Source organism: Cryptomeria japonica, chromosome 7 (assembly GCF_030272615.1).
Source record: "Cryptomeria japonica chromosome 7, Sugi_1.0, whole genome shotgun sequence".
NCBI classification, from domain to species: domain Eukaryota; kingdom Viridiplantae; phylum Streptophyta; class Pinopsida; order Cupressales; family Cupressaceae; genus Cryptomeria; species Cryptomeria japonica.
The window spans coordinates 47,135,358-47,149,643 of record NC_081411.1 but is presented as its reverse complement, the minus strand read 5'-3'; the positions used below and the strand labels follow the sequence as shown (position 1 = coordinate 47,149,643).

Here is a 14,286-nt window from a genome sequence, read left to right as displayed (position 1 = left end):
GAAAAATTGTAAACAATTGCCAACATGAAGAGGTTCAGCTCGGAACCAGATTTCTGACGCATATTTGTATTCGAAAAAATGACTCCGTATGCCCAAGATATGACCAAAAAACCAAAGCCCCCTTCAAAACAAGAGGAAGGGGTAGTCTGGTGGCTCTGGCAGGCGGAGGTGGCCAGTGAGCGGTGCTCCAGTGCCAGGCTGGTGGCTCCCTGGTGACTGGGTGGCTGTGTCCAGGTGGCGGCCGAGTTGGGTGACAGTTTCCTGCGGGCAGCAGCTGGGGCCACCGGTGGGCGGCGGGCCGAGAAGGCGGGGCCACCGCGAAGCGGCAGCTGGCAGGGGAGCAAGGTGCCGGGCAAGCAGAGGAGGCTGCAGGAAGCGTAGTGGCCGGTGAGCGGAGGAGGGTGCAGGAGTGGCGGTGGCCATAGGGAGGTGTCAGCGGGGGCCCGGAAGCCGGGGCCGACAGGGGGCCGGACTGAAAGGTCCGGTCATCATACAACGGCCAGACTGTTAGCCCTATACCCTCTGAAAATAACTCCAAAAAACTTTATTTTTTCAAAACAAAAATTTCGTAACCCCTTTGTTTTTATGCCCTTTTTGTGATTTTTGATTTTTGGAAGATTTTTTTAATAAAAACTCAAAAATCCAACCTGCATGCCATAAAAAGGCAAAAATATATTTTTTTGAAAAAAAAAATTCTCAAACTGCATGCCAGGGCCATACGACCTAGATTTGGATAAAAAATACTCCCAGAGGCTCAAGAACCAAAATAGGTCGAATTTTATATGACCATAGGGGTTTTAGGGCCTTCTGAGCACAATGGTGAAGTCCGTTTAGGCCCAAAGTGCTCAGAAAAAAGGCCTATCCCTAGGTGCATAAAAAAAATAATTTGAAACCCTAGATCTGCTTCCAATGCAAAAATTCTCAAAACAAGAACAGATAGCTGCAGATCTGAAGCTCTGATACTATGTTGGAGTTAAGAAAATACAACATCACAGGAGCCCAAATGATCTCTGCAAGCTGAAAAAACTGTTACAAGGAGAAGCAAGGAAGCAAATCATAGAAGAAACAAATACACAGAAAATATGCTCAAAAAGAGAGAGCTCAATAATCTCCAAAAATGTATTGTCAATAATAATCCTTCTTCATACAATGAAAAGAAAGAACTCAACCTTTAAAAGGTCAAGAAACCTTAAAAGGGAAAACCTAGGTTTGCACATAATAATTAATAAAATAATTAATTATTATGCACCTAATGTTAGCTTAAGTGTAAAAGAGATAAAGGGAACTTAAATAATTAAATAAATATTGTTTAATTAATCAAGTAAATACCCAAATACTCTAACATCAACAATAAGTCTTTTTGGTTCTTCCTGAGTATGGACATCATAAAATTTTACTACCCTTATGCCTTGAGAGGTAAGCATGTTTGATGTATATGTGCAGGTGGTAAGGATGCTTTGTAGGCAACTCCTTGTTGGCTATTAAGTATGGTTATGATCTGGCATAGGCTGCAAGGGTGGGTACCTTTTTTGGTATTAGGGTGGCACCTTATCAGCAATTATGATTTGGATTGTTCACTCACTCTACTCTCGCACGAGTGCTTTAAAGAGTTTATTGCCTCATGTTGTACGTAGGGAATGTGCTTTGGTTGTAATTGGTCATGCAGTTTGTTATGTGGCATTGGCTGGGATATGAAGTACTACTTTTTCTAGCTGCCACCATCATGTGAAGTCCTTCATTTATGTTGTATCTCGCATGAGCTTTAATCTTAATTTAAATGCCTTCACTTGTAATCATGAAGTGGTGTGATTTGACCTACTCACGTTTTTGGTGGTTGTTGTCTTTAGAAGCAGATATCATTTCTCAATACAACAGTAAAAATTTGGATTGATCTTGTTGGGCTTCTTCATATGTCGAGTGCTATTGCTCTTTCAAGATACAGGGTCATTGTTGAGTGCCAGTTTGAGGAGGATAATGAGATTCTGGGTAATAATTTTGAAATACCTGGGAAGGTGTTTTGTTTGCTTACTCCTCAAGTGGATTTTAAGGTTTGCAGGTTGGTGGGAACTCTCTAGTTGCAGTCTTGTCCTTCTTTTTCTGGCTCTGATATTTTGTCTCGATTCCTTACTGTTTGACATGACATTTTTCTTGATAAAGATTTACTCCAACTCTTGGTTCATGCGTTCATTCCTCCCTCAATTTTCTCCTAGGAGCTCGTTAGTTTTGCATTGGATAATTATTATTTTGAGCTGGGTTCTTTTTATTATGGGGGCTTTCTTCCTTGTTCTAATCTGTTGGATAATGGGAGGTGTGGGGAATTATTGTTTAAGTTGAGAATGGGTTTATTATGTGACAGATTGGGGGACACTTTGAATGCATTTGAAATCTTGCTAGATTTGGTTCCCTCACAGTTTGTGGATAAAGCATTGGTTGTGCTTATGGGTTTACATTCTCTGCTATCTTTTGGTTTTTTGGCCTCAGCTCCTCCATGGCTAGAATTTTCCTTGCAAACTATCCCTCCTTCGAGCATGGATAGAGAGCCTCCTATTGAGAGCTCAAGTTCTCGGTTTAAGATTTAGCTATTTTATGCAGATATATGTGGGATGATGTCTTTTTGATGCAGGTTTTGGAACAGTTGATATGCTTGAATTTTTGGCGAGCCTGGGAAGCTTTGATGCTACGACCCTCTCCTACAGATCATATATCATGAGCTGGGTGGTTCTCTCTCATATTTTTTGTTGGTCATATGGAGAATTATATGTATAGCTTTGAAAGTCATGTAATGGGAGGTGATCAAAATCAAACATGTAATTGGGTGTATGGGGTTTTTAATTTTTTACATTTTCGGGCCACAACTGGAGGTTTTCTTGTGGGTTCTTTTTTGTCGGTATTCCCTTTGAACCTGTTTGTATCAAAATTCAAAATTAATAATATATAGTTTAGTGGCTTGCCCACTTTTATCGAAAAAAAAGAAGATATCTACAATCTGCTCTTTAGTATTCACATAAACCAATCTCACTTCTTTTTCTTCAACATTCTCTTTCAAAAAGTTATATTTGATAAAAGCATGTTTAGTTTTAGAGTGAAATACTAGATTGTTAGATATATCAATTGCTGTCAAATTATCATAGTAAATGATTATAAGTTCTTTGCATTTTACCTTTATGTCCTTCAACATTTGCTTAATCCATAATACCTGAGTACAATTAGTTGCTGCTGCAACATATTTTGATTCCGTTGTTGATAATGATGTGCAACTCTATTTCTTGCTCAACCATGAAATTAATTTGCTACCAAAGAAAGAATGCCCCGCCAGTGGTTCTCTTTCTATTATCTACATCTCCTGCCCAATTTGCATTGGTGTATGCACATAAATCAAAATTGTCATCTTTACGATACCATAAACAAAAAATTTTGTGCCTTGCAGATACCGGAAAATCCTTTTCACTGCTATTTCATGATTTTCTCTAGGATTACTCTAAAATCTTGAAACAATACATAATGCATTTATTATATCAGGTCTTGTTTGTGTCAAATACAGTATACCTCAAATCATAGATTTTTATCTTGTTGGATTAACAGGAGTTGAATCATCCTTCAATATCAATTTATCAATTGTAGTCATAGGAGTACTTACCGGTTTAGAGTTTTCCATACCAAATTTCTTTAGTAGTTCCTTCAAGTACTTTGTTTGATATATGAATATACCTTTATCAGTTTGTGAAATCTGCAATCCTAAAAAGAATTTTACCTCTCCAATCATAGACATTTCAAATTCTTCCTATATTTTATTAGCAAAGTCTTTACACAATCCATCTTCTCCTCCAAAAATGATGTCATCAACAAAAAATTCAATAACCAAGATGTCTTCATTAGTCACTTTGAAATATAAGTTGTTGTTAGCATTACCTTTAGTGTAACCAAGCTTCAAAAGACATTTGCCCAATCTAGCATACCAAGCTCTAGGAGCTTGCTTCAATCCATATAAAGCTTTCCTTAATCTGCAAACCATATCTTTATCATTTGTCAATTAAAATCCATCAGGTTATTCAATGTAAACTTCCTCTTCAAGATCACTATTCAAAAATGCACATTTTACATCCATTTGATATACTTTATAGTTCTTGTGTGCTGCAAATGCAAGGAATAATATGACTGCCTCAATTCTAGCTACCGGTGCAAAGCTTTCATTGTAATCAATTCCCTCTTTCTATGATTTCCCTTACACACTAATATTGCTTTGTTTCTGATTACCTTACCATCTTCATTAAGTTTATCTCTAAATACCCATTTAGTTCCAATTACATTTTTGTCTTTAGGTCGGGGAACCAATGTCCATGTATTGTTCTTTTCAATTTGTTCTAATTCATCTTTCTTAGCTCTAATCCAATGTTTATCTTCACATGCCTCTATAACAGACACTAGTTCAATTTGAGAAATTAAACATACCTCTTCATTTGCCAGTCTTCCTCTTGTCACAACTCCTTGATACTTATTCCCAATTATCTGACTTTCAGAGTGATTCAATCTTACATACCAGGGTGTGTTCACTTGCTGTTGTTCTTCAGTCACTGTGGAATTCTCTGATGATGCTGGTGTGACTGGATCCACATTTTGTACTGATGCACTTTGTATGGGTTCATTTATGATAATCTCAACTATCGGTTTAGAATCCATAGAGCTTGAATTTCCTCTAAAGTGTTCATCTATCTTCACGTTTGCACTCTCAATGATTTTTTGTAATCTTTTATTAAAACATCTATATGCTTTCCTCTTAGATGAATAACCAAGAAATATTCCTTCATCACTTCTAGGATAAAATTTGCCTATATACTCATCTCTCCTAATGTAGCATTTTATTCCAAATATTTTGAAGTATTTAAGAGTAGGAGCATTACCAAACCATAATTCATAAGGTGTCTTACTGGTTTCACCTTTGATGTGAACTCTATTAAAAGTGTAAACTATTGTATTCACTGCTTCTCTCCAATACACACGAGGTAGATTTTCTTCTAATATCATGCTTCTAGTTGCACCCAGAATAGTTTTGTTATTCCTTTCCACAACTCCATTTTGCTGAGTTATCTGGGGTGCTGATAGTTGTCTTCTAATTCCGTTCACTTCAGAAAATGTATTGAACTCCTTAGATGTAAATTCAGCTCCTTGATCTGATCTTAAACATTTGATTTTCTTACCGGTTTCATTCTAAACCATTGCCTTGAATAATTTGAATTTCCCAAAAGCTTCTGATTTCTCCCTGAGAAAAGTAACCCAACACATTCTAGAATAATCATCAATGATTAGCATAAAGTATCTATCTCCTTGTGGACTTCTTGTTCTTGCCAGACCACACAAGTCAGTATGACTTAAATCAAAAACATTATTGGATTTCTCATAAATACTCTTAAAAGTTGTTCTAACTTGCTTTCCCATTAGACATTCCTTACATACTAGATTATGAGGTTTTACAATCTTAAGTAGATCCCTTATTGCCTTAGATGAACTAATCTCTATAATGCAATCAAATTTCATATGACAAAGTCTTTTATGTCGTAACCAACTTTCATCAATATGTGCAATCAAGCATGTCTTTTCATTGTTGTTCAAATAAAAGATATTAAACCTCTAGTTTGATTACCAATTTCAATCTCCAAACCAGTTCTATTCATGATTTTGTATTTGCCTTTCTTGAATTGTAACTGAAATCCCTTTTCAACTAATTGACCAACACTCAAACGATTATGCTTCAAACCTTCAACATAATAAATGTTGTCAGTATTGTGCTTACCATCAAAAGATATAGTACCTTTTCCTCTGATCAAACAAGCTTTATCATCCCCAAATCTTAGTAGACCTCCATTGTATTCCTAAAAAGATAAGAATTTACTTTTATCACCAGTCATATGATGTGAACATCCGAAATCTATAATCCATTCATCCTTTTCTTCAATTTTAGTTGCCAGGACCTGCTCTACCAATGGAATAGTAGGTGTCAATTGATCTTCTTTTATTGCAACAAAATCCCATCCATTGTCTATCGATTCTTCATCAGAATCATCAGTAACACCTTCATAAACATAGTAACATGATTTGTCTCTATTCTTCTTAAATCCGTATCTCTAATATTTAGGGTTAGGCTTATATATTCTTTTATCTTCTTCTCTCAATCTTGCATGTCTACCAAGACATCTAGATGCCATATGACCAACTTTATTGTAGTTAAAACTTTTAAATGGTGCTTTACCTTCATACTTACTACCAATAGAACCTTTAGGCATTTTCCTTGCAAATAGTGCTTCAAGTTCTTCCAGTTCTTCATTTTCCCTCCTGATATTTTCAAGTTCTCTTGCATAAAGTGCTTTCCAATCAGATTTGTCAGATGCTGATGATGATGATGATGATGCAGATGATGATGCTTTGAAGGCTAAATCTATCTTAATTGTAGCAATATGACCAAATTCCTCAAGCTCAAATGCTGAAAGTTTTCCAAGCAAGGTATCTCTAGATACTGATGTATTAGGCATTGTTCTCAACTCATTAATAGAAATTACTTTCATTTTGTATGCTGGTGGCAATGCTCTCAAAACTTTAGAAATAATTTCATCTTCACTTAAGGAACCTCCACAACATTGTATTCCTAAAACAATTTCATTAACCCTTTCCATAAAAGCAAAAATCCTTTCATCTTCTTCCATTTTCAGATTTTCATACCTGACCTGGAAGCATTCCAGTTTTGCAATCTTGACAAGGGTATCTCCTTCATTCAATGTCTCCAATTTATCCCAAATAGCTTTAGTAGTAGATCGGTCTAATAATCCCATGATTTGCTGATCTGACAAGGCGCTCAAGAGTGCTTCTCTTGTTTTGCAATCATTCTCTTGATCCTTACCCAATGTTGGTGGATTAGGTTCATTCGGTGTAGGACCAACATAGCCATTCTTTGTAACATCACATATGTATTTTCCAATGCAATTTAGATGTGTCTCCATTCCGATCTTCCATATACCATACTTAGTTCCATCAAGTTTCGGACTATCCTTCCTGAAAAACTTAGTTGGCATAGAATCTCCTCAAGTTGTTAAACTTCTGCAAAAAGAGGACTTAGCTATGATACCAATTGTTAGGACCTGGAGGTATCTGAGAGCAGGGGGGGGGGGGGTGAATCAGTTGTCAATTAATTTCAACCCAAATATAACCTAATCAAACTTGATACTTAATACCGGTAAACCAAACTTAATGTCAGTTGACAAATTAGCAGTTATTATTAATACTGGTGAAACTAAATGCATATAACAGAAAGAGAAACAACATACACAACACATAACACAAATATTTATATGTGGAAACCCTGTAAGGAGAAAAAATACGGTGGGAAATGTTACCCACAATAAGATGATACTACTGCAGATAACATGTGTATACAAATGGGGTCTGCACATGTAGAAAAGCTAACCGCCTAGAGCTCACTGCTCAATCACAAAATAGGAGTCACACTGACTACAATTGGATGATTAAATCCAATGATAATGCATTGCTCAAAGTAGCATCTCCAATGTTGGATTAAGTACCAGTTAAGCTCTAATAATTACCATCAAACCTTCCTTGAACCTTCTCTATGGTCTGCTCATATGATCTTCAATATTCGCACATACCATGTTATAATACCATAACCATATAACATCTCTCTATACTATTACTTCCTTACATCATCTCACAAATGAGAGCTTACATATATACCAAAACCTAAGACCAAATGTGTAGGTCGGCTAATAAAGAATATTACAATTAAATCAATTACAGATAAGTCAAGATACGATGCATCATGTTGCCTCAATATAATTACAACAATATCCAATTGATTAAATCATCTCCATAACGTGTTGTGCTGGTCTGGAATAGATAATGCATCATGGTCCATAACCTAGACCAATTTACTAGTAACAACAAATATGTCAATCCGATTAGACCAATAACCAAACTACCAAAACCAAGTGTCCAAACCATGTCTTCGACATAACCAGGTGATATCTATATGATAACAAGTCATCCTCAGTCCCGGTGAACAATATAACCTATCAGTGAGTGGTATACTAGTGACTGTGCATAAGTCACTGAACTTGCCGGTGAACATAATGTGCCGGTTCCACATAACCAAAGATCTCCAGAAGGATAAGTGCTACCAACAGACTATAATGCCCTATTAAAAGCAATACCTTGTTAGGAGTAACCTCAGTGGAGGATTTAAAATCCAAGCTAATGGATCCCTTGCTTAGAGGATTTGAATAAAGAATCTTGTTAGAGCTTATCCGGTTAGGGGATTTAACTATTGCAATTGTTAGAAAACAACAGGGGTTTGCTGATCTGTTTGAATAGCACTACATTTGCTTGTTCAGATCCTTTTCATGCTCCTATCTACCATTACACATACTGCAGATACATTATCAAGTTCGGCAACCACTCTCTCACTCTCAACTACAAGTTTGTCAACACTCAAACAAAACAACTCATCGACCTTATAAACAAATCATCAAGTCGGTAACACATGACAAACCTAAACATCTCATAGAGATTATAAACAAATCGGATCAAGTATGACCATTGGATTAGATAGCAAATAAAATAGAAATCAATGCACATGACTCAAGATATCCTTGACAGCTTCTTGATCACCACTTCATCGAACTCTGTAACTCATCACGTGATTTGCATTACATGCAATGAACTTGCTCATTCCCAAGACAAAAACCATTGTCTCTATGCGCCAAGAAACATTTAAAACATTCCTCATTCAACATGCATATGTGTCATAATCTTTGCCGTTCACCATTTGTTCGTAATCTTCTTCAACTTCATTGGTTAGGGTTTGGACTTCTTCTACAGGTAGGGTTACCGGTTCAACTCTACATTACATAAGTAATACCGATTTCCAATACAAACTCTCCTACCGGTTGCATTGCTCTTTGCTAGCTCCTCCTACTGCTTGCATGACAACATAACATGATTACAACATTATAAGCTGACATCAATCATAACTAGACATCACACCTGGTTTATTGACATCAATGACAACTTAACATATCATTAATGCAATCTTTAAGCAAAATGTCAACAGATTCATATGGGTTTAATGTTCTTATGATGTTAAGTTGCAGATTGCAAAGCAAGGTAGCAATAATCACAGGCGGAGCGTCAGGCATTGGTGAAGCCACCGTTCGCCAAAGTCATCGTAGCCAGAGTCATCATAGCCGACATTTCCGATGTACCAGGTTCGAAGTTCGCCGAGTCCCTTTCTTCAATCGGTTACATTCATCCACTGTAACGTAAGCAAAGAGCAAGACGTGAGCGCAGCAGTGGATTTAGCCATGGAAAAGCATGGAAAACTGGACATAATGTTAAATAATGCAGGTGTTGGAGATAGGCATCGAAGTAGTGTTGCAGAGTACGAGATGGAGCAATTTGAAGACCCCATGAATGCAAATGTAAAAGGAGTAATGCACGGCATTAAGCATGCAGCCCGCGTTATGATACCCAAGAGAAAAGGGTGTATAATTTCTACAGGCAGTACTGCAGGGATTATGGGAGGAACTGCACCTCATGCATACACGGCCTCAGAACATGCAATTATAGGCTTGACTACAAATGGTGCTGCTGAGCTTGGGAGATATGGTATCAAAAGCAATTGTGTTTCTCCTTCTTTTGTTGCAACCAGGACTGCAATTGACTGCGTAGGAAAAGGAAAGGATGAAGTGGAGGCGTGGGGTTGTAGCGTAGGCAACTTGAAGGGAACCATTCTTAAAGCGGAGGATATTGCAGAGGCCGCTCTGTATTTGGCCAGTGACGAGTCTAAATATGTGAGTAGCCATAATCTTGTTGTGGATGGAGGTTTCACAGTTGTAAACCATGACTGGGGATTATATATGCCATAACAGCTTTTTGTATTCAGTCGCCATTACATGCACGATATAGCAGCTATGGATACAACATGTGGTTGCACTTCAGTGATATGACTGAATATAACGGCAATTTCTTTCAGATAGATAGTTAAATTTAGAATTTGTTATATGCATCTCATAATTTAGTTCACATCTTCATTTAATAAATCTTGAAATAGCATCTGTATTTGGTGAGCCTCTTCGACGTTTTCTATTTTTCGAGATATATTTAAGAATCAATTACAGTTTTCTTTAAGGGAGGCATTTGTTGGCATTGTATGATTATTAAAACTAGTACTTGCATAAAAAACGGTGCAAGGGTTACGATAAAATTGCATGATTATTAAAACTAGTACTTTCATCAAAAGGGGTGCAAGAGTTACAAGGGTTACGCTGATAGTAAGATATACTTTGGTTAATATATTGGAAAGAATAAATAAACGATATGAAAAAAGTTGCCTTTGTTGATATGAGTTAGGTTGTTCCTTGGATGTTTGATTGTCAAAGTTTCAAAGTATCCAATGTGTTTCTGTGCAAGAGTCTATCTGATAGTAAAATATGTATTATATAATATGATGGAGAGTCCAAATCAAGAAATACAAAAATCAAACTTAGTAGTGAATCCATGTATGGTGATTAGGTTCAAAACTGAATTGAGATCATGTAAGTTACATACTGTATTAAAATGTGTGTACTTTTTAGAATATAAAAAAAATGGTTAACTTATGAAATAAATTAAAATGAATTGATTTTTCGTTTAGGGAGCTTAACATGAATGGTTCTCAACACATAAACATCTCTTCATAGAATCTACAAAATTTGCAATATTTAAGAATTTGAATGAATGTTTTGAGAAAAAAATTTTGTATAGAAATTTATGTCCCTTAATATGAAGGATGTTAGATTGTGCATTTTGGTAGATGACGTTGATTAAGAACATTTACCATTGTAAAATGGCTAAAATAAGGAAATTTAATTGTTAATTTCCAACTTAGTTCTAGTTGAAATCTAGTGCTTCATGAAATGTCATTGCAAGCTACTAAAAATTATTACATCTATTAAAGTGTTTGAAAATATCATACCAAAAGAAGCATGGATTAGCTTGTAAAAAAATGGGAGTGAAAAACTCACCAACCTTAGAAGCTTTGTTGATCAAGTGAATTCATGTTAAGTGGAGAAGGGATTTGAATAATAGTTACAATTGTCTAAAGAAATTGATTTTTATTTCCATTGTAGTTGGGACCACTAAGATAATATGAACCTTCCAAATAAGATGGCAATTAGTAAAAGCATTGTCCTAGCCTTAGATCTCCCCACCCACCTTGAGCACATGGAAAATGTAACTAAAGTGATTTTAGCATTGGTAACAACAATCAATTGTCTTCAGCTGAGTTCTTGTCAAAAATAGAAAACTATATCATGGGACTTTAAAATGGAATATCTTAAAAATTTGGACATTCTCATGAGTCCAAAGATTGAAGAGATGGAAAGTTTTACATACTTGAGTCATATGAAAAGGGTTATTATTCATGTTTGAAACTATAAAATGCAATAAGATTTGCTTTGTTTGAACGATTTTAATATCTACATCCTATGGAACTATAAAAAAATGGATTCATAGGTTGGTGATATTAAATGCTCTAAACATGTATTTGTAATATTGGGGAAATCCCTTTTTTTCTTTGTTGACATTGAGCTTAGTTATCTTATTTTTCTTGAAGATCATAAAGACTTACTATATTTGATATTTTAAGTATTCTACTCTTTATAATTATTTTTCTTTAATGTTTATGTAAATTTTTATTTTCCCAACTCAAAGTTTGATGTTAGAGATTATAATTGTAATTTTAATGATTGTAGTTATAGACCAAAAAGATCAATGTCGCTTAGTGCAAGACATTTATTCAAGGAGCCTAGTATGCTTATTGGAAGTTGGAACAACTTTTAAATATCTTTTTAACTAGGTCATAAGTAATAGTTTTTAATGTATGTCATAAATACGTGGATATTGGGATGCTTCTAAATTTTCAACGAAGGGTTAGTAAGGAAATAGCGATTCTAGTTTATTGGATGGGACTTGTGTTTGTTTTGAATAGTTCAATTTGGATTCCATAGACCACCTAATCTCATGAATTCCATAAATAATTTTAAATTGTCACTCATTCATTTAAAACAAGCTTAAATTGTTGACGATTGATGCATTTGTAATTATCACAAGTAAAAAGATCCCACAAACTTCATAAAAAACTAGGCCAAACAACAAAACAATGGAAAGAGGAGCAACAAATTTTCTACTTTAGAGATGGAAGGAAATCATTAGAAAATGTTGTAAGACAACAAGTTGAGAGAGAAAGGCAAGAAAAAGTAAGATAGAATTAAATCCTCTTTAAGATTTGAGAAAAGTTTTTTCTTAATGAAATCCTCTTACTTTAAAATTGACCAGAATTCTTACTTAATGAAATTGAATGAATTGAAAAGTAAGATGTAAGATAACATGCATTAAGTTTCCACAATTCATATGATCAAAACAAACTATTTTTGGATTAGATCATTTCTTATTTCCTTATCATGTCATCCATCCATCCGTGTTCCTTGTGCCTCCTCCCTCCCTTCGTTTAACCTTTTAGATATGCTATTTGGCCATTTTTTCATCCTTCCTTGCTCTCTAACATCTTGATGATGGATCATAGAGTGCGATCCAAAACGTTCATGCATTTATTTTTTTGCATAATTTAATCCAGAAACAATTGATTCTAAATTGTAAGATGCACTTCACAATGATAAACCTGGTCATAAGACTCAAAAACAATTTCCATTCAATAATATATGAAGGAAAACATATCTTAGGTGAAGCTTCTCTAAACACATGTCAAGTGCCCAAGCCTTCTTAAAGCTTAAAAAAATCTAAAGAAAACATGTTAGTGAGTGTTTATCAAGCACAACTACTTATGTTATTTGACTATTGAATAATATTTACAATAAAAATGATTAGCATCAGTCAACATACCAGCAATTTTTTCTATGTTTTTATCTCTAACTTCACAACTTATTTAATTATATCCTATTCTCTTTTGATTTAACAACTTTATTTATCCTAAGAGAACCCACACTTTGCATTCATGTTGGCAAAATTGTGGAATTTGGCTTTACACCTGCCAATTACATTTTCTAGAAAGTTATGAAATCCTTTACCGCACATCCATTTGTGCATTTCCTAAAAATATTAGTTCTCGCCCCGCATGGACCTATTGGCGAGGCTTTGCATTAAATATTTAATAATAATATGTTTGCAAAACCAATAGCATGGCTTGATTTGTGTTATGTCAAGGCTATGCTAAGTTTAGTTGCATGTTTGGCAAAGATATGTCATCTGATTTTAACTATTTCCTACAGGGTGGGAGCGTTGGCATGTTCTATATGGCGGAGGCAGAGGCATTGCGCACCCCAATGCAAGAGAATGCTCGACTATAGAGGACGATGGCCAAAATAAAAGATCTCTGTTAGCATTAGCTAAAGCAGCCAGGAAACCAAGATGAGAGAGACACCATTTTCAAAGAGAGGGCCACCAAAACAGGGCTTGCAAAGTTCAAATCTAGGGATTGGCAAACTTTATAGGTTAAAAGAAACAGTTGGCAAAAATCACCTAATTTCTTTGCATGCGGTGTATAGCTGGACAACCGGGGAAGACTGCAGGGCATGGATTTGAGCAATACCAGTAATAAAAAAGAAGAGGGGTAAAATAAATTTATAGTTGCAGGGTTTTGCGGGCACATCAGCAGGAGGTTCTGTCTTGTGAGTCTTTTTTCCCTTCCATCTCAATTTTTTTACGTGGGCTGGGGTTTACACCAGCTTATTGTTGATTTTTTGGTTTTTATAGTTTTCCTAGCAAATTAATATTTCTGTGATCTATATTGTGAAAGCTAAAGTCCATTAGATGGCAGTATCATAAGTTCATAGTAAGATGTAATAGGCATCTTTTGGGTGTCTAGTTCAGAGGATACCCATAATTTTTAGGGGAAAATCTTCTATGCTTCTAGATACAGCTAGGGTTCCCTGTACTCTTGAGGCAATCATGATGAATATCCATTAGATTGAAATCCATTTCTAAGTGTTCCTTAGTGGACCTCCTTGCCGTGTTGAGTAACCCCCACGTGGGTATATGTTGGGAGACCACTTGCAAATGAAACAAAGTCTGGCTTCAAACTTGCTTTCCTCATTTCTCTCAAGAGCATCAAAGTTTCCTCAAAACATCTACTGTGAGCATATCCTGAAATCATTATAGTGCAAGAGACAACACCTCTTTGCGATAATTATTCAATGAGCATCAAGGCTTTATCAAGGTATCCAGTCTTTG

The 14,286-nt window shown here is 35.6% G+C and overlaps 1 protein-coding gene across 1 annotated transcript; it reads left to right on the top strand.

The window, feature by feature from the left end:
* The first annotated feature begins 9,257 nt into the window (after window positions 1-9,257).
* LOC131046496 (borneol dehydrogenase, mitochondrial-like) lies at window positions 9,258-13,468 on the top strand. The gene is made up of 3 exons (XM_057980257.2): window positions 9,258-9,851; window positions 9,944-10,019; window positions 13,326-13,468. Exons 1-3 carry the CDS (start codon window positions 9,258-9,260, stop codon window positions 13,466-13,468), a joined length of 813 nt encoding a protein of 270 aa, XP_057836240.2.
* The last annotated feature ends 818 nt before the right edge of the window (window positions 13,469-14,286 follow it).